Source organism: Sinocyclocheilus anshuiensis, unplaced genomic scaffold, assembly GCF_001515605.1.
Source record: "Sinocyclocheilus anshuiensis isolate Anshui unplaced genomic scaffold, SAMN03320099.WGS_v1.1 scaffold199, whole genome shotgun sequence".
Taxonomy (NCBI): Eukaryota; Metazoa; Chordata; class Actinopteri; order Cypriniformes; family Cyprinidae; genus Sinocyclocheilus; species Sinocyclocheilus anshuiensis.
In genome coordinates this window covers 2,112,067-2,137,833 of record NW_015552582.1, presented here as the reverse complement: position 1 = coordinate 2,137,833, position 25,767 = coordinate 2,112,067, and the positions used below count along the sequence as shown (strand labels likewise).

General features: G+C 37.0%; 3 protein-coding genes across 7 annotated transcripts in view; 2 read left to right on the top strand and 1 right to left on the bottom strand.

Moving 5' to 3' along the window:
- Positions 1-602, bottom strand: part of LOC107665343 (ectonucleotide pyrophosphatase/phosphodiesterase family member 7) — a 3,541-nt gene extending 2,939 nt beyond the window's left edge. Inside the window, exon 1 of the mRNA XM_016456172.1 lies at positions 362-602. Coding sequence (XP_016311658.1) covers positions 362-602 — 241 coding nt within the window. The remainder of the gene's footprint in view (positions 1-361) is intronic.
- A 524-nt stretch (positions 603-1,126) lies between these two features.
- LOC107665383 (exocyst complex component 1-like) lies at positions 1,127-18,261 on the top strand. 5 transcript variants are annotated; one of them, XM_016456248.1, is made up of 21 exons: positions 1,127-1,278; positions 1,947-2,078; positions 2,166-2,296; positions 3,159-3,318; positions 3,600-3,617; positions 4,254-4,441; positions 4,721-4,948; positions 5,916-6,048; positions 6,141-6,250; positions 6,447-6,515; positions 8,660-8,809; positions 9,827-9,935; positions 13,450-13,494; positions 14,497-14,660; positions 15,140-15,241; positions 15,330-15,403; positions 15,486-15,714; positions 15,802-15,985; positions 17,057-17,256; positions 17,419-17,613; positions 17,719-18,261. In XM_016456248.1, exons 2-21 carry the CDS (start codon positions 1,955-1,957, stop codon positions 17,869-17,871), a joined length of 2,766 nt encoding a protein of 921 aa, XP_016311734.1. In that variant the 5' UTR covers positions 1,127-1,278; positions 1,947-1,954; the 3' UTR covers positions 17,872-18,261. The 5 variants fall into 5 exon arrangements, with proteins under 5 accessions (XP_016311734.1, XP_016311735.1, XP_016311738.1 ...); XM_016456249.1 differs by lacking the exon at positions 3,600-3,617; XM_016456252.1 differs by lacking the exon at positions 6,447-6,515.
- Positions 18,262-20,226: 1,965 nt separating this feature from the next.
- On the top strand, positions 20,227-24,831 carry LOC107665414 (carbohydrate sulfotransferase 14-like). Its single transcript, XM_016456288.1, has 2 exons — positions 20,227-20,623; positions 23,745-24,831. Exons 1-2 carry the CDS (start codon positions 20,363-20,365, stop codon positions 24,570-24,572), a joined length of 1,089 nt encoding a protein of 362 aa, XP_016311774.1. The 5' UTR covers positions 20,227-20,362; the 3' UTR covers positions 24,573-24,831.
- Positions 24,832-25,767: the final 936 nt, after the last annotated feature.

Here is a 25,767-nt window from a genome sequence, read left to right as displayed (position 1 = left end):
AATAACCTATTTTCTTTATACATTTATTTTAAATGTTTTAAATATTTATGTATTCAATGCCTATTTTTAAATATATTTTTAATTCATTAAATTATTAATATTATTCAAATTCATAACAATATTGCTATTTGGCTATTTGCAATTATACCCAATTCACTGACCGACCAAATCATATGTGAGGTTTAAATCAACCACCGATTTAAATCTCATAATATTCAGTATGCATTACAAAATTATAGCTACTACTTTAATGTTTGGATGAATTAGGTTTCTGCTCTGTTCTTTTTGTGCTATCACTTCTGTAAGTGTGTATTCTACACTTAAGTCAATAAGATATAAATAAGCAGAAAGTTAGCCTTACCAGTAATGGTTGTAAAGTGTGATGGAGATGTCATGGTGATCGCTGGGGGATTGATATATTTTGCCTTCACTCCCTCTTTAACTAGTTTGTCTAGATTTGGTGTGTCCACATCTTGGTCATAATCCCACCTGAAACCATCAAAGGAGATCAGCAGCAACTTATTATACATCCTCCTCTTGGACAGGGGTTTACCGCTCACACAGAGAAACAAGGTCAACACCAGCAGAAGTTCTGATTTCATCTTGAGAGGCTGTTAAGCAGAGTGAAAATCAGCAAAAGGTGATCTTGTTTTTATAAGTATTATCAGGGGACTGATAAGACAATCTATATATTTTCTGTAGTTCTCAGTCAGTAATTGTCAAAGCCAATTATACTTTCACATAGTGAACAAATTATCATAAAACAAATTTGAAATATACTGTAAAGAAAAGTTTTATTTTTGCTCTTTGATTTCCTTTTACTATTACCATCCAAAGAAAAATCATTTCCCTTTTCACAGTTTGCATTTTTGACCCACATGGGCCATGAGGGGGTTTATCTTCAGAGATAAGGATAGAGCTGTTAAACTGTATGGATGATATAAGCTTAGAGCTCTGATATATTATTAATCATCAGTTCACATCATCTTTATATGCACACAAGATCTATTGAATTAAAATCAGTGTCAAATAAAGCATGGCTTGCGTTTGTTCTATAATGCACAACATAGAATGAAGGGACTTTTACAGTAGAAACACTAACCGGAAGCAGGAAGTTTATGTTTTCTTCTCTCATTACAGTTTTTGTGTTCACACTGCTCTCGGGGCTGGGTCCCTGACAGCTGATGTGATATTCAGAAAAAAAAGCTTTTGTTTTTTACAAATACAAGTTAAAGCGTTAAAGAAGGCATTTTCGTTGCTCAATTGGATAAACGTAAGGTAAGATTCGACAAGTGGTCGCAGTTTATTAGCTTCCCGAAAAGGCCACTGCGCTGTTTACTGTTGTCAGGCTGACCTTTTCATAAAACATTTGTTACTATAACAATGAAGGCATCTAAATCTATATACAAAACATAGTTATATAATCTGAGATTTAAAGAATCGTCACGAAAATCACAACTCCATTTAAGAAAAGAATTTTGGCTGTACTGTGCAACTGACGGTATTCACGTAATATTCTGATGGATGTATATCATGGTAATGAATAATTATCATATTCATGTGCTGTGGTGTTTACATGGAATCACCATGGTAGTGTGTAGTACACCTCTGTGAATGAAGGACAAATGTTCCTTTAGGTTGTCAATAAAATTGAATGAATTTGATCTTTTAATTTTAGTAAACACCTTTGTTTGCCTGCATGTAATGCTTCAGCCAAGTTTGTAATGTCTTATTGTATACACTTTATTATTGTTGTACACTGACAGACGACAGATGAAGTATCTCCTATAATATATTGACATTTTATAATATGTTGCATTCAAAAGAATATACTTTTGAGTGACTAGCACACAGCATCAACCAGCAGAAGGCCCTTTCAGCTTACATTTGTTTAATGAAAATATTGTTTGCTGATTCCCATGAGCCTGTTGTGCTTTTAATTTCAGAAATAAACATGACTGCCATCAAGCACGCCCTTCAGAGGGATATTTTCACCCCCAATGATGAGCGTCTGCTGAGCATCGTCAATGTCTGCAAGGCAGGGAAAAAGAAGAAGAACTGTTTCTTGTGTGCCACAGGTAGAGCACAGACACAGATCCATGTCAGAGAATGCAAACATTCTTTTATTGTTTATTTTCTCTGTCAATTCTGTTTATTATCATTAGTGACTACAGAGCGCCCAGTGCAGGTGAAGGTGGTGAAAGTGAAAAAAACAGATAAAGGAGATTTCTATAAGAGACAGATGGCATGGGAACTACGGGACCTGACAGAGGTTGATGCCAAAGATGCCAATAAGGTCAGAGTTCATATGTGAAACATTATATCAATTCAGACAGGAAATAAATATCAGTAATAAAATATCTATTACTAAATATTATGGATGCATAATATACCTGTACCAGATTTCTTATTGGATGATATTGTATACAGTGTTATTTTAGAATTATTTATATACTATGAAAGTATATATTTATTAATATTCATTAATATGTTCTTTTGTCCTATATTTTGAATTAACTTTCAGTTTTTATATTTTAGTTTTTATTTTATTTGAATTTTAGTTCAGTTTTTGCAAGTTTATGTACTTTTGTCATTTTTATTTTTATATTTCTATTTAGCTTTACTTTATTAACTTAATTATAAAACTTAAAAATTAAGTTTTAATTTAGTAATTTTAGTACTTCAACATAAACTTATTTTATTTCAGTTAGTTGCCAAGGCAACATTTCTAATTTTCGTTTCTTTTAAGTTTAAGTTTTTCATCTAATATTTATACTTTATTTTATTTAACAAAGACATTTTTATTTTAGTTTAGTTTCCAATAATAACACCAGTTAAATATATATATTTTTTTAATAATTTAAATTAAATGTTAGATTACCTTTGCTGAACACTCACTTAAAATTAATCAAACGTAATAATTTAATAACACTGTTAAATGTAATCTTTAGCAAAAAAATAAAATACATTTTTAATACTGCACATAATAAAGTTTTTATACCTAAATTCTCATATAGCACTTAAAGTGATTGAATTAACTTTTTATTGTTTTGTATTTAAATGATTCAGACAGATATTTGGGGGTAACATGATAATAATTATCGACTTGGTATCGGCCTGAATTTACTGAGCAAATCCTCTACTTCTCCATCCTTCAGGAGAACCCAGAGTTTGACCTCCATTTTGAGAAGGTTTATCGGTGGGTGGCGAGCAGCACTGCAGAGAAGAATTCGTTCATCTCATGTATCTGGAAGCTGAACCAGCGCTACCTTCGGAAGAAAGTGGAGTTTGTAAACGTCAGTCCACAGCTGCTGGAAGGTGTGGCTCACTGCTGCTCCTAGTGGAGTGGGAGAGTAATAGCATGTTGTTAAACTACCAATGTGTTTCTAATATTTAATTACCTCACAGCCATGTGATAGAACTATGTAGAACTATTACATTTGCAGTGGTAGGAACTCAAACTAGTGTCTGTTTTCCTGTGGCTACTGCTCTCTCTGTCTCTTTCTGAGCTCTTTGGGATTCTGTAATGTGTCTTTTTGAGTGTCCCTTAATGCTTTAACCTGATCTGTGCTGTTCTCTCTAAATCTCTCACTGGCCAGAGCTTCCTAAAGCTGAAGGTTTGTACGCTGTTTTTTCTTCCATCTTTCATCCTTCTCCAGTTTCCACCTGCTGCTATTGTTTCCCCTTCATTAATTGTCTTTCTTTCTTCCCATTAATTCATTTGTTTAATCACATATACAGTTATCTGGGAACATTTACCCACTGCTCACTCTCTAGATTGTGTTTGTGTACATGTGTTACTTACATTGCATTCATGGAGTAGTTTAGTTCATATACTCATATGCACACATACACTACCATTCAAAAAATATATATTTTTTTTTTTTTGAAAGAAGACTCTTAGACTCACCAAGGCTGCATTTATTTAATTAAAAATACAGAAAAAATAGTAATATTGTGAAAAAATTTACAATCTTTCTATTATAATGTAATGCCATTCTATTATAATCTTACAAGTTTTCTATTATTATATATTTAAACGTAATTTATTCATGTGATGGCAAAGCTGCATTTTCAAAACACAAAATAACAGCATTTATTTGAATTATAAAATTCCTTACTGTCATATAACATGCAGTTTCTTAAAAAAAAAACATCTTGCTGACAACAGACTTTTGAATGGTTGCATATAAAGTACTATACATTTGAGGTTAATAAGAACACTATTTTCATGTGCCTTTCCTTCTTCTCAGAGTCGGTCCCGAGCGGAGAGAGTCAGAGTGTTGCAGGGCGAGATGAGGATGCTCTGGACGATTACCAGGAGCTGAACGCTCGTGAGGAGCAGGACATTGAGAGCATGATGGAGGTCTGCGAATACGCCATTTCCAATGCAGAGGCCTTTGCTGAGAAACTGTCCCGTGAGCTACAGGTCCTAGATGGGGTGAGTATGTTTAATCATTTCCTAAAGTAAAACACCGGTGTGTTAGCCTTAGAAGTAGTGGAAAGTATTGATTGCACCTGTCATCAGGAGTTTATAATTAACTTTATCTATATTGAACTGACTGCAATAATTACAGTCAAGGTAAATGTGGCTCAGAGTTTGATTAGAGAACAGCTGATAATATCAAGTAGTCTGATTATTATTTGACAGTTATATCAAAGATAAAACAAGGCTTATTTTTGTTATCATAAATCGTAATTTCTGTTCTTCTCTGCTTAGGCTAACATCCAGTCCATCATGGCCTCCGAGAAGCAGGTGAACATCCTGATGCAGCTGCTGGATCAAGCTCTGGCAGAGGTAGACAACATCGAGGGGAAGTTGCTCAGTTATGAGGAGATGCTACAGAGCGTGAAGGAGCAGATGGACCAGATTTCCCAGAGCAACCGTCTCATCCAGATCAGCAACACCAACAATGGCAAACTACTGGATGAGATTCAGTTCCTCGTGGTATGTTGGGCCACAGTAGAGATAGATCCCAGAAAACGTTCCTTTGTTGAATGAAGCACAGCATTAACAAAAGCATTCTAGATAAATAGTCGATCTCACTAATCAGCTAGCTGGTTGGTGGACGACTAGTCAACATTGTGACCCATCAGTAACTGCCCCTTTAAAAACATGAATATTGGGATAGCAGTTGTCATAGAAATTCCAAGCTGACTTTAAGGTGCTCTGCAGCTCTGGTGCCTGTGGTGGACTCTTACCACCTTTATTTCAGGTGGACTCAGACTTGCAGCTAACAGTTTTCCCAGTTCAATCACTAAAGTCTAGACTATTTAGTCATGTGATAAGCATACACACATATTCCTTATAACACTTCCACTCTTTTAATGAAAACTGTATAAATTAAGGGATTCCCAAACTTTTTTTGTCAGAAAAAAACCTTTGACCTCAAATGTTTACTGGAAATGTCACTGAGATTTTAAGTTACACATTGCATTCGCATGTTCAAAGATCCCTGATAATGATTAATGCTCACATGACTTGCAGGCAAACATAAAATATTTCATCTTTTATAGTATGTGTTTTATTTGGATTTGTTTTTATTCTACAATTATTTTAATTTTAAATTTTTATTGAATTAATTATTAGCTTTTCATCAAGTCATGGACATGCAGTTCCTTCACAGACCCCAGTCTGGGAAACCCTGTATTAAACTGTAAATATAAATAATTTTATTTTGCCTAATGGTGGCATATGATTTATATATTTTTTTATCTAAACTTCTGTATTTTTGTTGATTAACTTATGCTTTTCGGCCAGGGTGAGCAAAGTTCTAGATGTTTTGATTGTGCTTCTGTACTGCTTTTGTTTGACACTAAAACAAAACTCCAATAAAAGATTACTGGCATGATTAGAATTCTGATATGTCCATAATTATCTCTTTGTTAATATTTGTGTGTTTTGTCCATAAAAGAACTACATGGATCTATCAAAAGGGCACATCAAGGCTTTGCAGGAAGGAGATTTGTCTTCTCCTAAGGGTATCGAGGCCTGCATCAACGCGTCTGAGGCTCTGTCACAGTGCATGAATGTGGCACTCAAACCAGGTACTGCTCTCAAACTTCACCACTGAGTGAAAACAGCACTTACAGGTGTGCATGAGCAGCATTAATCATGTTTGTGTGATGTTCTGTAACAGGCCACGATAAGCTGATGGCAGTCAAGCAGCAGCAGCATCTGTTTTCTGAGCTCAGAGACACTTTTGCCCGACGTCTCACCAACCACCTCAACAACGTGTTTGTGCACCAGGTAACATTATTACACACGTTACAGGTAAAGAACACGTACAGCTTACATATATGAGGAGTATTAGGCTTTCTTTCCTTTTCCTACGAGTCTTTATCTGCCTCTCTCTGATTGATTCTTTCTCCTGTGTTCCTGTTTGGCCACCAGTCGTGTCTCTCTATATCACTTTACTTCACTGTGCTCTCTGTTCCTCTGTCAGTTCAACCACTTCAGTCACTTCAAAATGAGCATCCCTCAGTTCTATAGGTCGTCCTGTCTGTCACTCCCTGTGAGTACGCCCACTCCAGCACCCTGTTTGACCCGCCCACTCTAACAGTCACGCAACTCCACTTCCTTAGACCTAACTGTCTCATCAATGCTTCTCTCTCTTCATGGAAACATTCCATTTAAGCATGTTCATGGTGATGTAAACCAGACGTTCTCATCTTAGGGTTTCTAAGATGATCGCCCCATAAACCTCCCAGCCAACATCATTCTCTGTTGATTTTGTCCCCTGAAGATTTAAAGGGGTCTTCATTGCCTTGTTTTGCTCACTCTCCAATGGAATTGTGGGGTGCTCGTGAGAAGACATGGCCTGATCAGCATGCAGTTCCTGCAGTGTTTGCTCTTATGATGTGGATGTTTCATAGATGCATTTAGAAGGAACTGCTTGACTGTGAGAATAGCACTACTGTTGGTTTGGTGGCATTGTTCATAGATTCATGAGGCTTGGTGATTTTTGCTCGACTAATTACTGTTTGAGCTTGGTGTCACTGTAATATAACAGCGACCTTTTGTGTGGGAGTAGGGCTGGGTGTTTATGCAGATTTCCTGATTCGATTTAATTCTAATTAACAAACTCTCGATATGCCTCCATAATGATGTCTATTTTCTCTTCCATGTGGAGAGAGATTCTCTTTCTGCTAATGCTGGTATACAGGACAGTGTTTTAGACTGATTCACTGAGTAACTTGTATTTTTTTAACTATTCATTAAACACCTTTAGAATCAGGCTACACTGGTTGTACTGTATGTTTTTAGTTAACTGAAAAGAACCAGTTCATAGTCATTTGTTTGTAAATCAGACCTCACTGGTCATGCTGTATGCTGTTGATTCACTAAATAGCTGGTTCATAAGAGTCATTTGTTCATGAATCAGACTACACTGGTCACGCTGTATGACAATCGACCAACTAAAAAAAATGTGTGATTTCAAACTATGCTGCGCTTTGTTCATTTGCCCACTATCATATTCATGTCATTTTCACTGTTTGCCGTATTTATATATATACACAGTTTAAATATACATACATATACACACATAGATATTTGCATCAGCTGTCAAAAAAAACTATGTCGGCCGACCACTATTTTCGATATACTAAAAAGAATCAGTTCATAAGTGTCATTTGTTCATGAATCAGACTGCTCTGTTCACTTTGTATTTTTTTGATATACTAACAAGAACCGGTTTAAAAAAAGTCTTTTTCAATGCACACAAACTTCCCAGATTACAGAGTGCTCTGTTGGTTACAGTGTTTACTTCCTTTTTATTTATATATTTTTAAAAATATTTCTTTTATTTGTGAAAAATACCCTTAATAGGATTGCAGAATCAAGAAGTTGTCATCTAAAGTATAAGTATGTTTATTTGACACATTTTTAAAATAAATTTTCTAATTATTTAAATTTTCTTAAATATTAATTAATATTATAATATATAAAAATTTGAATTAATATTTAAGAAATTTGAAATAATTTGAAAATGAATTATAGATGTGTATGTATTATATATTAATTATATATATATACTGCATGTGTATGTATATGTGTATACCTGTATATGTATGTATATATATATATATATATATATATATATATATATATACACAGTTTAAATATACATACATATACACACATAGATATTTGCATCAGCTGTCAAAAAAAACTATGTCGGCCGACCACTATTTTCGATATACTAAAAAGAATCAGTTCATAAGTGTCATTTGTTCATGAATCAGACTGCTCTGTTCACTTTGTATTTTTTTGATATACTAACAAGAACCGGTTTAAAAAAATGCATTTTGCATTCAACCCGCTAAGGACCACTCAATGGAAAGGTGTTTTTTGCCATTATTTTGCGGTACCAGTTGCATCACATTCAATACAGATTGCGAACAGATGTTCACATCACAAATGTAAAATAAGATTTGTAAAATGTTTTAACACAGCCACTAAAAAAAAAAAAAAAGTTGTAAAGCAAACAAACACCAAATTCACCAAATGAAGATTATTTGGAAAATCTGTATTTTTACCCAGCCCTATGTGAGAGTAAAAGTGTGTGTGTTCCTTAATATTAACTTGCTTGGACAGTGAACTTTTCTCATACAGAGTTTCCACTCACTGAGTGTGTCTGTGTGTTTGTGTGTGTAGGGACACGATCAGAGCTCCACACTGTCCCAGCACACAGCTGAGCTGACACTACCCAAACACAGCCCTCTGCACAGAGACCTGCTCAGATACGCCAAACTCATGGAGTGGCTGAAAAACACCCAGAGAGAGAAATATGAGGGTCTTTCCAGGGTAAGTGTTTATGACTTCCATCACATTGCATTGATTATCACAGTAAATGTTATCATGACACATGTCAGATAACATTAAGGTTTGAAAGCATTCAGTCACGTTTGTACAAATTGTTCCATCTTGATAAAGTCATAAAAGTGAATGGAAACCTTAATCGATGAACTGTGTGACAAAAGTCAAGGACAAAAACAGGATGTTTAATTAGAAAAATATAGGGTGGGACTTTATTTAATTTGCTTGGAAAAAAGTGGGTGTTATATACAAATCAGAATACCAGCGTAAATGTGAATGTAAACACTTATTATAGGCGTACAGTAAAGATTCAGGATACGACAAAACACATTTGAAAGATGGTTTCATGATGTATTATATCATTATATCTTTTTTTTTTTTTTGAACAAAACGAAGAAAGAAGACAATCAGTCCCATTATTGCTGTATGTTTTAAAGCATTATATGTTTTAACAGTTTAACAGTTACAATCACCAACAGTCAGTTACAGCAACCATTAAAATGCCATCATAATAATGCTGCAATATATTATCCTGATATCCTGAGAGCCAATGGCTTTCCTTTAGAAATGGCAATGTCTTAGCGAAGGAAAATAGCAGTTATATTTAATTTTAGCTTTGCTCAGACTTAATAGTACTGCTAATGTTATTCTACAAACATTAGACTCAATAAATTCAGGGGCAAGACCATATTTAAGGGTTTAGTCGGAGCGATTAGTCCTTTTCTGATCATCACCCAATGCTAATGTGATTCCCAAATGTTTTAGATGCATTTATCTCTGCTCTCTATTATTAAACTGTCTTTAAAATCCAAATGTGATGGCAGACTTGGCCTGGATGTTGCTGTGTGTACTCTTGACAAATTGGATTTGTGTCCGGTTCCCAGTAATGTTCCCTCTGTCTCATTTCCTGTGATCTTTCTACATTCCTCTAAATGAGAAAATTGCTGACAAATAAAAAAATCTAAATTTGGACAAAATTCCTAGTATTATTTTTTTTTTTTACAGACCTATGTGGATTACATGACCCGATTGTATGAGCGGGAAATTAAGGACTTCTTTGAAGTGGCAAAGATCAAAATGGCAGGCACTAGTAAGGATGGGAAAGGAAAATTCGGTAAGACCTCAATAAAAAAACTTTTTTATATATATATATATATATATATATAGTGTGTGTGTGTGTGTGTGTGTGTGTGTGTGTGTGTGTGCGCCGTTTGTAGTACAGTATATGTTTTTTTTTGCACAAATTTTACACTACATGACAAACACATAGTTTCAACAAAGCTGAATTGAAATTATCCAACATAATTCTCAAGTAAAATCATTGAGATGTCAATCATTGCTTGTTTCTGATATGATGGTGTGCAAAGTCACGTTTTCATTGTAATGTCCTGACATGTGCTGCAAGGCCCACTGTGTGTGTACTATTACACATGTCATTAAATGCATACTAGAGGCATGACAGCCAAAATATTCTGTGGAAAAAAACCCCTGAATACATTCGATTTCAGGATGTTTAGACAGGGTTCCCACGCTTCTTGAAAGTACTTGAAAGTGCTTGAATTTCAGACATATGGATTCAAGGCCTGGAAAGTACTTGAAAACAAACATAGGTCCTTGAAAGTGCTTGAATTAAATTTGAAATAAATGTTGTTTATGGCGCTATTAAAAAAATTGTCCTATATGTTCTGTCAAAGACCGAACAAGCGGCACTAATGATTGGGGGTGGAGATGGAGGAGCGCGAAAAAGAAAACTTGTGTGTGTTGATGCGCGGACAGTTTTCTTAAGCCCGCTCCCGCTGAATTTCTGACCATTACCGCCTGCTCCCACAACGTGTGTATCACGCTCCCGCAAACATTCTTATTGTCTTATTGTATATATTTCATCAACGAAAATAGTTCCAAATATAATAACAGCTGAGCCGCTGCGCATCTCTAAAAGCAAACACAGCCGAGTTTCATTCATGAATGAAAGTGCGTTTTTGAACGAACGTCAGTGATTTATGATTACCCATACATAAAGATTTCATTCCCGAATGAATCAGCTGTTCAAACGAATCAATTGAATAAATGATTCAGTGATAAAATCAGTGACTTACCGCCACCTGCTGGTGGACTTTGTTTCATTTTTAGCGTATAAATTCAGTTATTTAAATCATTTAATATTTCTGTATTCAAAATTGTATATTTAAAACATTAATCTCCACATGAATGTATGAATTTAATTGCACCCATGCCCCCTCTGAGCCTCATTAAACATCTGAAAATGTACCTACAAGCTACTTTTGCGTTCTTCTGTGCCGCCTCTGTAGTACAAATTAATTTATTAATACTAATTTCATATGATTGGTAACTTATTTGTCTTATTCTACTTCTTATTATATTGTTTTAAATAGAAATTTTAAAAAGCTTATAAACATACATTTTTAAATTTGACATAGATGAAAATGATGCCATTGAAAATGTTAAAAGAAAATACCCCTGTAAGTCACTTTAAGGAGTCAAATGTCAGCTCGTATTAGGAAGGCACATTTTTTATCAGAATTTTTGATTATTGATCAGAAGGTGCTCCTATTTTATTTTTTTTAATTCGAAGGACAAGCGCTCCTAAAAAGAAAAGTAAGCATAGAGTGTATCAGAGAAAGCTGAGAGTGTAACAGTATATTAGATCCGTGCATGAGGTCTAAAGGGACAGCAGCCTAAATAAACCTGCTGCTGCAATTAAGAATTAATGTGAAGAATTAGGTGTGAAACCATCAGGGACCTTTAATTCTCCAGCGCCACCATTTTCCAGAACTGCAACCTTCCTGGAGTCTCCAGAATTACAAGGTGTAAGGTTCTCAGAGACTTTAAAAAATCCAAAAACATTACCCTCATTTAATTAGAATAACATGCTGAAGTATTGTGAAATATATGAAGACTATTTTTATAGGCTTTATGGACAGACAAGTTTTGAGTGACTCTTGAAGGACCAGCACCACATCCTCTTGTACCACTGTTTGAAGAATTGATCTTCCAGAATCCGGCAGTAAGTTTTAGGAGCTCATTTTTGTCAGTCTCTGCAAGACATGCTTTTCAGGATAGGAGATGGACTAAAAATGAACTCCCAAAACTTACTGCAACATGGAGCTAAGGAGAAAATGTAGAACTTGAAAAAATGGAAAAACAGCTTAGTGAAAAGCGTTTACAGTTTAAAAGCAAATAGAAAGTCCTATTTTTTACATTTCTTTTCTTAATATTTTTTTGCAGATTTGCACATGTACAAGGTTTAAAATGTTAATGAATAATGAATAGAAATAATGAAAAGAATAATTAAGTTTTGAGCAGCTGCATTCCTCTAGGTCAAAGATTAAAAAATGGGATTTACAATAAAAAGTAATTTACAAAATTATTTTGACTTGAGTTTATTTATTAATGAGTAACGTCTCTCTTGAGTGAATGTGCACATTTTTAATGTTATCAGGTTTTAACATGTTATTACATTTAACCACTTTTTATGAATTAAAAAATTTAAATCTTGTACAAGAACTACAGCAAAAACCAGTTTGATGCATATTTGATCAGTATTTTAGAAATTGTATTTGAATATTACCAGTACTGACTTCAATGGATTTCATTAAATTCCTTTGAACACAACTGCTCAGAACGGTCTAAATTTATGAAACCTACACATTCAAAACATCATTACTCTGAAATGTTTAATGTAAATGTTAAGTGTAAGTGGTGAAATGTTAAGTACTGTAAGGTCTTTCATGACACTACATATGCTGGGGTGTGAATTTGATAGGTGCTTGATATAAAATAAATGGTGCTTTAAAAAGTCCTTGAATCTGGTGTTCATGAAAGAGTGGGAACCCTGTTAGAACAATGTAGTGCATCTCACAAAATACTTGCAAATGGTATAAAGAGGGACTGCAAAAGTTTGGGGTTGGTAAATTTTTCTGTATTTTTAGATGTATTAAATATGTATAGAAATTGTATTTATATCGTATCATTTATATATCTTTTTGGAAACTAGGGGTGGGCATTTTTCCCCACACCATTAGCGTCACATTAAGACTTTGTGTTAAGTAAAAAAAAAAACAAAAAAAACGTACTTTCAAAAACATCTCTCACACCATTGTGCCCCATTGAACTGTTTTTGTTTCTGATGATCGCAATGTCATATTAAATAAGATGAATATATTAGCCCATATTAATGACATGTTTGCATATAATTATAACTTTATCTATGTAAACGGTTTTGAATTCGGGGAAAAGAGTTCCTATTTTTGCATCTTTCATGATTGATCACTGCTGTCATTTCCAAGTACTCCATCACTTGTGCCCATCCCTATTGGAAACATTTATCCCTGCTTATGCTGGTAAACTTCCAGGTGTTAGTAAGACGTTCCTCTTGTTTCAAAAGCTTTCATTAGCAATCCAGTTCTCAGGTTTTTTCTCCACGTGATGAAATAAAATAAGCTTTTTGTTTCCAAATGACCAAAGAGCCCGAAGCCTAAATTCAGCCACTGCAGTGCATGTCATATTTGAAAACTTTGACCTTTAACCCCTAACTCTGGCACCATGCTGCATGTTGTAAGCCTAACGTGTCTCTGTCTCTGATGCCTGCCTTTCTAACCGAACTCCAGCCACGCTTCCGCGGAAAGAGAGTGCTCTCAAACAGGAGGTGGAGAGTAAGTATCAGCACCACATGCCACGCCTATCCCATAATGCCTTGCTTCCTCTTAGTCAAAAGGCATCTCTTCCTCACAAGCACAGTAATCCATTATCTTATCTTCAGTTTCAATGTTTCATGGGTATGCAAAACATGTGTTTTCAGTCTTTTTTAAAGGGGTCATATGATGCGATTTCAATTTTTCCTTTCTCTTTGGAGTATTACAAGCTCTTGGTGCATCAACAAGATCTGTAAAGTTGCAAAGACTAAAGTCTCAAATCCATAGAGATATTCTTTATAAAAGTTAAGAGTCAACCACGCCTACCTAAAACGCCTCGTTCTAACATGCCCCCACATGTCTACATCACGATGTGGGAAGATTTGCATAACGCCGCCCAAATGTTCACGCAAAGACAGAAGGCGTAACTTTTATTCTCGCAGTAGTATTGTTACCGCCACCGCCATGCCGTGGAGACACTGTGTTTCGTTGTGAAAGCGAAACTACTTTGTTTGACCTTCCAAAAGAGAAGGTTCACCGTGGACAAAGTGGAGTCCAGCCCAGGGTCGTCACATCTGGTTGCCGCAAGCTCCTTCGTCGAATCCGCTGGCCGCGCCGTTAACCTTAAACCTCATAAACACATTTCATTACACCAAATACACAAAATAATGTTATTTTTAGCAACATCATATGACCCCTTTAAGTTTGTTACATGCACCGTTTTATGGATTTCATCTAACCCTTTTCACTTTTTCTCAATCAAAACTAACCTCAAACATGTCTACTGATTCATCAGATATTAAAATGTTGATGCATCAGTGGTTGGGTTGGGAGGGGCGGGGGGGGATTATTTCATCTTGTCGTAAAGGGTTGCATGTATGTTATGACCTCCCTTTCAGATCAACATGTACTTTAAAAGGTAAGCATATAGAAAGGTGATTGTAATGTAAATGAAGTACATCTGACTTGTATGTTTATATCCAGTTCATGTTCTGATGGTTTCTCCTCTGATGGTCTCTCCAGGCCTGCATGGGAGCTCTGGGAAGCTTACAGGCTCCACGTCAAGTCTGAATAAACTCGCTGTGAGCAGCTCCAACAGTAGGCGCTCTCAGTCATCTTCTCTGCTTGATATGGGCAACATGTCTGCCTCTGACCTGGACGTAGCAGACAGGACCAGGTTTGATAAGGTGCGCCACCGCTAAAACTTGGGGATTGTTTCGGCTCAATTTAAAGATGCTGATTGGTTCTAAATTGTCACCTGAAATGTGACTAAATTCTGAAATTTGTTGTGCAAAGTATAATCATATACAGTGATGTACGAAATGTAATACTTTTATTCATGCATTAATTTAATCAAAAGTAATAGTTTGATTAGACTTATTATTTGAATGATTTCTGAAGGATCATGTGACTGATAAGTGGAGTAATGGCTGCTGAAAGTTCACCTTTGGCATCACAGGAGTAAATTACATTTTAAATATATTCAAATAGAATATTGCATGTATGCATGTTGCATGTATGTTAGTCATTTTAAATTGTAATAATATTTCACAATATTACTGTTTTTACTATATTTTAAATGCAGCCTTGGTGAGCATTAAATCTTGCTAAGCCTACAGTTTTGAACGATAGTGTACATATGCCCATTCTTTGTGATGTTTTCTAGATTTTTGAGCAGGTTTTGAGTGAGCTAGAGCCACTGTGTCTGGCTGAACAGGACTTTATCAGCAAGTTCTTCAAACTGCAGCAAAATCCCACACTAGCTCAGGTGAGTATCAGATGCAATCCAGACTCAGATCTATGTGTGTATTGTATTTATTATGTGTAATTTATTGATGTTATAAATCCCTAATTAGGTAGAGAATGTGGATGACAGCGATGGAACGGTTCACTCCAGACCCCTCAATGAAAACAGACATTCAGTATCTGAGTGAGTGACCGTTCTCTTAGTTCTTACAAATCTGTTTTTAAGCAGATTATAAAAAATGATCAAACATCCATTTCTCTTGCAGAAAGGACATGGTTCGGATGATGATGAATAAGATCTTTCAGAGCATTGAGACGGAGCTGAACAGTCTGATAGCTTTAGGTGATAAGATAGACAGCTTCAACTCTCTCTACATGCTGGTAAAGATGAGTCACCACGTCTGGACGGCCGAAAATGTTGATCCCGCATCCTATCTCAGCACAACGCTGGGCAATGTTCTAGTCACTGTCAAGAGAAACTTTGATAAATGCATTGTAAGTGGAGCTCATGTCATGCATTGTTTGATGTATTGATGGCGAGACCAACAAACCAATCTTCTGATGTTTCTGTTGCTCTTGTAGTCTGGACAGATTCGTCAGATGGAGGAGGTGAAGATTTCGAAGAAGAGTAAAGTGGGCATCCTGCCGTTTGTCACCGGCTTTGAGGAGTTTGCTAAGCTAGCTGAGGCTATTTTCCGAAATGCAGAAAGACGGGGTGATCTGGATAAGGCCTACATCAAACTCATCAGAGCTGTCTTCAGTAACGGTGAGGATCATAACCAACAGGACATCTCATACATTTGTTAATTCATCACTAGTTGTAAGAATGTGCAAGAAGCCCTAAATTTCTTGAAATGCTGCTTTTCAGACTTTTTTTAAATATGAAGAGAAAGAAAACATGAGAGCATGTGTAATCGAGGCATTGAGAGAGTGTTATTTTAGTATTATTTTTATACTTCTACACATATCATTTAATACTATTTTGCATTTTTCCAAATATTTTTTTATATTTTGATATACAAATCAAAAATATAAATACTAATTTAAAATATTATATTTGCAGTTTAGTTCATTTTCATTTAAGTTTTAGTAGTTTTGTTGTGCTTTTGTCATTTTTATTAGTTTTTGTATGAATATTTCTATATAGTTTTAATATATGTGACCAATATTGATATTTGTAGCAATAGCCAAAAATACATTGTATGGGCCAAAATTATCGATTTTTTTTTATGACAAAAATCATTAGGATATTAAGTAAAGATCATGTTCCATGAAGATATTTTGTAAATTTCCTACCGTAAATATATCAAAACTTAATTTTTGATTAGTAATATGCATTGCTAAGAACTTCATTTGGACAACTTTAAAGGCGATTTTCTCAGTATTTTGATTTTTTTGCACCCTCAGATTCCAGATCTTCAAATATTTGTATCTCAGCCAAATATTGTCCAATCCTAACAAACCATACATCAATGGAAAGCTTATTTGTTCAGCTTTCAAATTATGTATAAATCTCAATTTTAAAAAATTGACCCTTATGATTGGTTTTGTGGTCCAAGGTCACATATTTTTATTTCAGTTATAGTTTTGGTCATTTAAGTTCTTTAGCTTAAACATATTTTACTATGGCAGCATTTCTAAAAAAAAATTACGTTTTTAATCTACTTATTTATATTTTATTTCAGCTTTATTTCAATTACAACACTGTTGAGAACCATCCATTAATAGAGAATGTAACTCATCATTCATGTACATTTTCAGTGTTTGCGATTCTTTCTCTTTTGTTTTTAACCCTCTTGTTCATCTGATTGGTCTCTTTCTGTTTGCATATCCATAGTGGAGAAAGTGGCCAACGAGAGCCAGAAGACTCCACGTGATGTGGTGATGATGGAGAACTTCCACCATATCTTCTCAACACTGTCCAGCCTCAAGATCTCCTGTCTGGAGCTAGAGAGAAAGGAGGCCAAGCAGAAATACACAGAACACCTGCAGTCCTACGTCATCAACTCACTGGGCCAACCGCTAGAGAAACTTAATGTAAGCCAAATATTCATGGAAACCAGGTTTGAACAGTATTACAGTAGAACATCCATGTAAATGACAATTTTAGACATGAAACTAAAATGTGCTTGGACTATTAATGTATTTGGATTCTTCCTTTGTTTATGGACCATTTTTAATTTTCTTCCCAATTTGCAGCATTTCTTTGAGGGAGTGGAAGCGCGTGTAGCTCAGGGTGTCCGTGAAGAGGAAGTGAGCTACCAACTTGCCTTCAATAAACAGGAACTGCGTAAGGTTATTAAAGAATACCCTGGGAAGGAGGTGAAAAAGGGCCTGGACAACCTCTACAAGAAGGTGGATAAACACCTGTGTGAAGAGGAGAATCTGTTACAGGTGAATAAAACTAGAGGAAAATAACACTAAATGGCTAAATTAAATGGCATTTATAATGTTTTTGAGATTCTTGAGTGTGAATGTGAATTTTGATCTGGCCACTAGGTCGTGTGGCACTCCATGCAAGACGAGTTCATTCGGCAATACAAGCACTTTGAGGGCCTGATAAACCGCTGCTACCCGGGGTCAGGAATCACCATGGAGTTCACCATTCAAGACATGTTGGAGTACTTCTCCAGTATCGCTCAGTCACACTAAAACAGGAAGCTGAACAATTGTGAAATTGAATGAAAAGAAAAGTGCTGTGTGTGAAAAAGAAAGAGAATGAGTGCTTACATTGTATATATGTATATTACAGTGCAGCTGTGTCATAACAAACACTGAAACCCTGCTTGTAACATACAAATTGCGTTTCTGTTGTTACTGATTTCATTGTTTTAGTTATTTTTTTTAAACCAAAATTGCTTTATAACACATTAGTATAGTGAATCGCAAATGACTGAACCTTCTCATTACTTCTACAAAACCTCAACACTAAAAATCTGTGGCTGATTTTACATGCACATGAATGCTGAGTATCAACACGTAAAAAAAAAAAGGCCTGGAGTCATATGTAAGAAAATAAAGCATACTTTCATTTTAAGTTCATTTTCTTTTCTTCTTGTAATTGATTGTGATTTTTGATTATAAAACAGATTATCATTGTGGTGTGGAATTCCCCAGCGAAGCCTGTTCACACAGAGGATGAAAAGATTTAAGTTTTAATAGTCATTTTAAGTAAATGAGAATAGGTGAGTTCACACAGCTATAACAATAACGACAGAGTTGCAATCACTTTCAGCACTTTTTTTTTCCACCTGATAAACGATAAAAACATTGTCAGCCAATCACAACTTGACTCGAGTTCACAAAAAGCTCGAGCATTTAAAGTTGCAGGCGACATAACTGCAGCAGAAGCTTATAATACGCGGAAAATCATTCTTGGTGTGAACGAGAACGATTATTAAAACTTTATGGTTACTGTTATCGTCCTTGTGCGCAGACCTTGAAAACTACTTTTTAATTAAAGAAAACTCAAATATTTTCAATATTTAATAACAGTTTTATAGAGGCCTGTCGCCAGGATGGCATAACTGGGGGGGCATTTCAATCCCATGTGGGGGAGCCACTGCTTATAATGCGCAATGACAAAACAGACATAGATGCGCCCACGCGTACACATACAAAAAACATAGGGCAACAACATTACTTTTTCTGTCCCAACTAGCTTACATAACCAGACAGTAAAATGTGATTTTGTAATGTAACATCACTCAATTAATGTTTTGAATAACCCCCCTCCCCCCAACACAGGTGTTGTGCCCATTTTAGACCCCCTGCCAAATTATTACCCCCTTGTTGAAATCGCTATCTGATTGCCTAATCCTAACCCCACCCCTAATCCTAACCCCTCCCCCACACCTAACCCTAAACCTACCAATACTAGGGGGGTAATAATCTGGCAGGGGTCAGAATTGGGCACAACACCGGCCCTAGCATTTTGGGGACCCTAAACAGATTTTGGAAGGGCGGCGCCCCCCCCCCATCCCCCATCGTATACATCTTACACTGACACTATTGTAAAGCAATGTTATTTTAGTATCATTCAGGTGCTATTATAGTTGTTGTTAATATATTGAATTATTTTTATATTTTCTGCTGTCATTTTCACTTTAAAGTTTTAGTAAATGTATTGTTTGTTTTTGTTGTTTTTTATTAGTTTTGCTGATTTTAAATATTTAGCCGCTAAACTCTGGGAAAGTTTTCAGTTCAATGATCCAGTAAGCGAATGGATTCAAACAATCCGTCCAAAACAGCGTTAATAAACCAGGCTGATTACAAAAGAGATTGCAGAGAGAACAGAGACTCGCGTTGCGTTTTCAGCGAATTATTCCAGTGTGTTTCGCTTTAAAACACGAGCTCTGCCATATTCTGTGATTGTGTCTGAAGAGCGCGAGCCCTCACACGTCGCGCTGTGTGAAGTACAGACTGAACACCGCTGTATGGCCAGATGAGACGCAAACTACGGTTTCTCGACTGGATAACCACCAGTGTCTCGCTAGTAAAGTTTTGATGGATGAAGACTGCAATCAAGATTAAGACGATTGCAGTGGCGACCACTCAAAAATTATGTTACTAAAAATTACCTTGTGCTTGTCTCTTCTCATCGTCATCCCTTTTTCTGCGCCTGAAGGATAGATTTGTTTCATTTTTTTTGTCCGATTTCCAAAATAAATCAAAGTCCAGGGAATGGGCAGGTGGCAAAGGTCATGTATATCAGTGACAGCAGCGCTCTTTGCAACGTAATGACTCGGACCACTAGTGGGGCCCACACCCACCCCCCAACCCTAGAAAATGGTGATTCCAGCTACTTTTCTGCACTTTTGTCCAGTTTACAAAGCAGTTCACAATGGAGATGCTGGAACTAGTTGCCACCTTAATTATAGAATTTGTGTGATTTTAAAGCGACTTGATTGGTGTCCAGCATCAATCACGAACAGCGAAGCTATGACCAGGTTTCCCCACCTCCATTGCTCAATACTACATTTCCCATCATGCTCTCTTAAAAAGCCCCCCCTTCTTTTCACAGAAAGCACTGAAATCAGATGTTGGTTAGCTGCTTCACTGAAGCGATGGATGTGTGTTGATCTGTCGGTATTTTCACCGAGTCTCAATAACCGGACGGACTCTTTTATGCATGTGATTCACTATGCCGCCTCACAAGAAGGAGTACGGGATTAAACGAGCGAGCGGATCCCTGGTCCACTTCAGACCGTCCGTGAGCGCGACCACCGTTCGCCGACACTCCGCCGTCGTTCCTTCGGTGCTGACGTTCGCCGTGATCGTGGCATCCGGAGGCCTGTTGCTCATGATAGAGAAAGGAATGCTGAACAGCGTGCAGACTCCGCCGCCACGCGCCAACGGGAAGAAAGTGGAAAACCGACCGAGGCATATTGACGCGGAGTCTCAGGTAAGGTAGTCGAACAGAGACACAAGTTTGCTAGATTGTGAATAAACAGTGGCATATTTTGTGAAATTCATAAATATTTTGATATGTTTGCATGTAGTCATCAGACTTTCCTCGAGATTCGCGAGTCTGTACTGCAGTGAATTTTCACGATAACTCGGGCTGCGTCTCAAAACATAGTGAGCTTTCTACCTAGTCAACAATTCTGTTCAATACAGTGTCCCCAATTATTACTTGGACAATTTAGCCACACGTAAAATGTTTTACAAAGTTTGTTAGGTTTAATATGAAACGATAGATACACTTTTAAAATGTCAAAGCAATAGCTCACAAAAAATGATCAGAAAACGCTCCGGTTACTATCGTAACCTCGGTTCCCTGAGAGCGGGAACGAGACATCACGGATATTCGGCCAATCACAACGCACTGGATAGCTGGCCAATCAGAGCACACCTCGCTTTTCTCACACGTCTGCAGCGGAGAAAATCGCTCCGGTTACTATCGTAACCTCGGTTCCCTGAGAGTGGGAACGAGACATCACGGAGATATTTCTCCGTTATGGGAACTGCTTCCCTTCCAACCTTTCCTGAAGTCCTATTGGCTCCCGCCAGTCCAAATGACTGGCCAATTGAGCGAAGTATGCAAATCGCATACATCACGGAGATATTTCTCCGTTATGGGAACGATATTCAATCCCGCCGTGAGAGCAGCCTGTACAAGTTACACACTCAGCAACACACACAATTCCCAACCAATAGTGACGCTTGTTAGGCGGGCTCGCAGCTGATAGGTGGAGATAAGCCAATGAGCGTCTAATGCCCAGGCATACGAAATTTGCATATCTAGTCATTAATAACGTTGGCTGCCCCCGGAAGGGGCGGGGAGCCACATCGCGGCGGGTCCGGAGCACGCGGGCCGGAAGGTCCGCGCAATGCCCGCAGTTGGACTCGTCCTGTAGTCATGCTGATCCGGCGGCTCTATCGGTCCCGCGCAGATCTTGCAGATTGTTGCCATAGTGAATTCAACAGGTGAAGTAGAAGATTCTGACGTAATTGTCGCGTGCACCGCATTTTATACTGCCGCTCGAGCTCGTCAGTATTTGCATGCGATTTGCATACTTCGCGTCAATTGGCCAGTCATTTGGACTGGCGGGAGCCAATAGGACTTCAGGAAAGGTTGGAAGGGAAGGAGTTCCCATAACGGAGAAATATCTCCGTGATGTCTCGTGAAAGCTCGAGAGGGAACTGAAGTTCTCTGATTTTCATTTAAAACTCCAAAAGTGTCTTTGTACTGTACTTTTGGACACTATGTAAAAAGTTATTTTAAGGTGCAAAATCCGATTATTCCTATTTATATCTGATTGATCCAATTACACTGTCCTATTATTACTCCACTGGAGGATCTATGGATTTAGTTAAAATTGGTATGTGGAAAGCATCTTTGATGGAACAGAGAAGCTCCATATTTCATTCCAGAAAATATTAAACAGCTGCTTACCTTCAAGCCAAGATATGAAATATGAAACTTGGGGCCAATTCTTTCAAGGTAAGATCCCTGCTGTGCTCTTGACAGAAGAGTACAATCACATGACAGTTAAGCTACCCTCTCTCAGCCACTGATAAGAAATCTAGACTTTTAGATTTTGGTGTTGCCTATAGTCACCAGGCATTATTGTAAAGTTTTTACATGTATTCACTATTCAGTAGGTATAATCACTTTAATGTGTTTTTGTTTTTTTGCAAAATGGCAACTGAATGTGTGAAGTGAGCACTCTTATGTTGATAAAGTCTTCATCGTATGTGTTTGTATATTTTGCAACATTTTAATGTTTTCTTCTTGTGTATGTATCCTGAAAATGATTGATGAGTTAGTTTTAAATGCAGTTAACATGATGTTTGGTCATCCAGTGGAATGTCTAGAGTAAATGTTTTTTTTTTTTCTGTTTAGTAACACATTTTCAATGTTTCATCTGCGTTTGGCTTGATGGAGAGATGTTTATTGCTAAACCTATAGCTAAACATAGTTTGCTATTTTTAAATGTAAATTTTTTTTGGCAGTGTACATTAGGAGAGAATTATATTTAGATCAGACCAAGTGAATTGAGACCTTTGAGTAAAGTCACTTTGTTCAAGAATCATTTGGTACACAATTTCACAAAACAACTGAAGTAATTAGAGAGCACATCATATTTTATTTCCATTTTTACATGGTTCTCTGAAATACTTGATTCTTATTGGTAAGTTGTGCCCATTCAGGGGTCAGATATGCAATATCCCCAATCCCCCCCCCCCCATCCATTTCTCCCATAGCAATTTTCAAGTCTTTGTTAAAGCATTATAAGCCATCAACCAAATCAACTACAGAGTGAATCACAACATTACAAACTTTAAAGCAAAAAAAAAAGGATTTGGAAATTTGACAGAGAAAGACAAAGGTGTAAAACTGTGTACTTAACTGCTTTAATAAGTGAAAAAAACTATAATCCCATGAAGCAATTTTTAATGTTAAAAATAGGGCTGCACGATAAATCGCATGCAATATTTAAAGGCACAATATGTACGATTTTTTTATTAAAATATCCAAAAACCACTAGAACAGTGTTATATATTTTGCTGACTTGTGTACTTACATTATCCCAAATGTTTCGAAGAATGTTTAAATCCAGAGAAATAAGCAATTTTAACTAGTGACACGGACCGTGTCCATAGTGTCATTGTGTCGCCTGCCAATGGATTGCATCGGCTGTGGGGATGAAGGCGAGAACTCCCATGATTCCACACTCAGTCACGGCGTCATCAAACTACGCCTTTGTCTATTTGTTTATTTTGAATACGCGCCCTCTAGCGGCGAAAATTACATATTGTGCCTTTAATGCACATCTTGTCAGTAAAGCCGCTTCTGTAATCAGCGGTAAATCTCCATCATGTGTGTGCTTTCACATGAAGCAGCATTTACTACACAGAGCCATTGTTCACTGACAAGTTGCGCAAAACCACGATCATATATGCCTTTGATTAACAACCTTGTAGCTCACTGTAGGTCTACAAAGCATGAGACTAAATTTATGCGTGAGTTTTTATGTTTTTATATTGTTCTAAAGTTATATATGCCTCTTTCCCCCCAGATTGTACAAGAGATCCGCAATCGCACCATAAGATCGATGTGTGGTCAGAAGAACATGCCTCACAGCCTGTGGTCTCTCAGTCCGCTGCAGAGGAAGACTCTCCTCCAGCACATACTAGTAAACGACGAGCATCGCTTCCTGTACTGCTATGTCCCCAAAGTGGCCTGTTCCAACTGGAAACGAATGCTGAAGGTACTGAGCGGCGCTCTAGCCAATGTAGACGTCAAAGTGAAGATGGACCATCGTGCTGATTTGGTCTTTCTTTCTGACTTTCCGCCCGAAGAGATTCGCCATCGACTACGGCATTATTTTAAATTCATGTTCGTGCGAGAGCCGATGGCACGCTTGCTTTCAGCCTATCGCAACAAGTTTGGCGAAATTAAGGCATATCAGCGGAAATACGGTGCGGATATCATACGCCGCTATAGAAAAGGCTACGCAAAGGATAAAAAAATAGCAGGAAATGATGTGACCTTCACAGAGTTTGTGCGTTATTTGCTCGATGAAGACCCGGAGCGGATGAACGAACACTGGATGCCCATTTACAACCTGTGCCAACCCTGCGCCATAGAATATGACTTCATTGGCTCGTACGAAAGGCTGGAGAGTGACGCCGCTTACGTTCTGGAACGTGTCGGAGTGCCGCAACACGTACGCTTCCCTGAACGCCAGACGTGGTACAAACCCGTAACCAAAGAAACGCTGCATTATTACTTATGCACTGTGCCACAGAAGTTTCTCAAAGAGCTCCTGCCCAAGTATATTTTGGACTTCTCTCTGTTCGGCTATCCTTTACCCAACACAACCACTGAATTCTGTAGGCATTAACAAAGGCATTGGGTTTATACCAGCTTTGTGAGACTGTCTATAATCTTTCAATATGTTAATATTTTTTAACATAGATTTTTTTTTTACCTGTACAGAATTGAAAATATATTTGAATATAAGCCTCAGTACAGTGTATTTGAGAGCTATTTAAGTTCAAGCCACTATTTAAAACTGGAAATACTCAATCCGCTATTTTTATTCATGAGATGCAGTAGGATGTCCATATTAATGGGAATAAAATGAAGAACATTGTGCTGTGCGCAAAACTATCGTGAGAGTTTTATATTAGTAAGCACAAGCTTCCACCATTTTCACTTGTCATTGTAATATTAAAGTTTCCAGTGTTTTTTGATTATTTAGATAATCATTACCTCTGCTGTCCCTTGTGATTTTGCTCATTAATCCTTTTACAAATAGAAATGTGAAGCTCATAGCGAGAAAATTAGTCTCCAAATAGCTTTTGAAGTCATTCCTATCTGTATCTAATGAATTGTGTTGAGATTCATAGGACCAAAACAAATATTTCTGACAAATATTTCAATATTTCCTTCCCATCTGCCACTTCCTCTGAAAAGATGAGACTCTGAGTTGAATCCCTTAAAGGGGTCATAGGATGCTACATGCACTTTTACAAGTTGTTTGAACTGCAGACTGGACTGGTGTCTTACCTTAGACCTGCCCTGAGTGAGCTGTCATCAGTCCGCCATTGTTTCACCGCCGCAGCAGATGTAGACAAGGATGACTCCCAGGGCTCTACACTGCGACCATTTCAGTCGCATTTGCGACTGAAAACTACTACGTGCGACTATGAAATAATATTTAGGAGCACCTGTGCAACAGCTTTTAATGATTATTAAAAGTATCTAATTATCTTATTGAAGCTATTAAAAGGAGCCAATGTTTTTGGCAAAACACACATGAACACAATGTTAATCAGAATCCACTCACTGCTCAAAACACCAGTTATGCAAGCTCACGAATCCTCTCATTGTAACAAACAAAGTATAGACAGAGTGTAAATAAGAGATTCATTGTGCAGTGTAGAGAGCTTCGTTGAATATAATGGAACTTTGTGAGATTGCGATGAACAAAGGATAGCGACAACTTTTTTTAATGATTATTAAGGGAGTTTGCAAATGTGATATTGATTTAATACAACAGTTCATTAAACAAGAAGTTAATATTAATTGACTTA

What these genes read in the sequence shown, in the direction of transcription:
- LOC107665383 (XM_016456248.1), top strand. Translation starts at nt 1,955, where the DNA reads ATGACTGCCATCAAGCACGCCCTTCAGAGGGATATTTTCACCCCCAAT. An exon ending in ATGAGATTCAGTTCCTCGTG is followed by an intron (nt 4,949 to 5,915) that starts GTATGTTGGGCC and finishes TGTCCATAAAAG; the next exon opens with AACTACATGGATCTATCAAA. An exon ending in ACAGGACCAGGTTTGATAAG is followed by an intron (nt 14,661 to 15,139) that starts GTGCGCCACCGC and finishes GATGTTTTCTAG; the next exon opens with ATTTTTGAGCAGGTTTTGAG.
- LOC107665414 (XM_016456288.1), top strand. Translation starts at nt 20,363, where the DNA reads ATGCCGCCTCACAAGAAGGAGTACGGGATTAAACGAGCGAGCGGATCC. An exon ending in ATATTGACGCGGAGTCTCAG is followed by an intron (nt 20,624 to 23,744) that starts GTAAGGTAGTCG and finishes CTTTCCCCCCAG; the next exon opens with ATTGTACAAGAGATCCGCAA.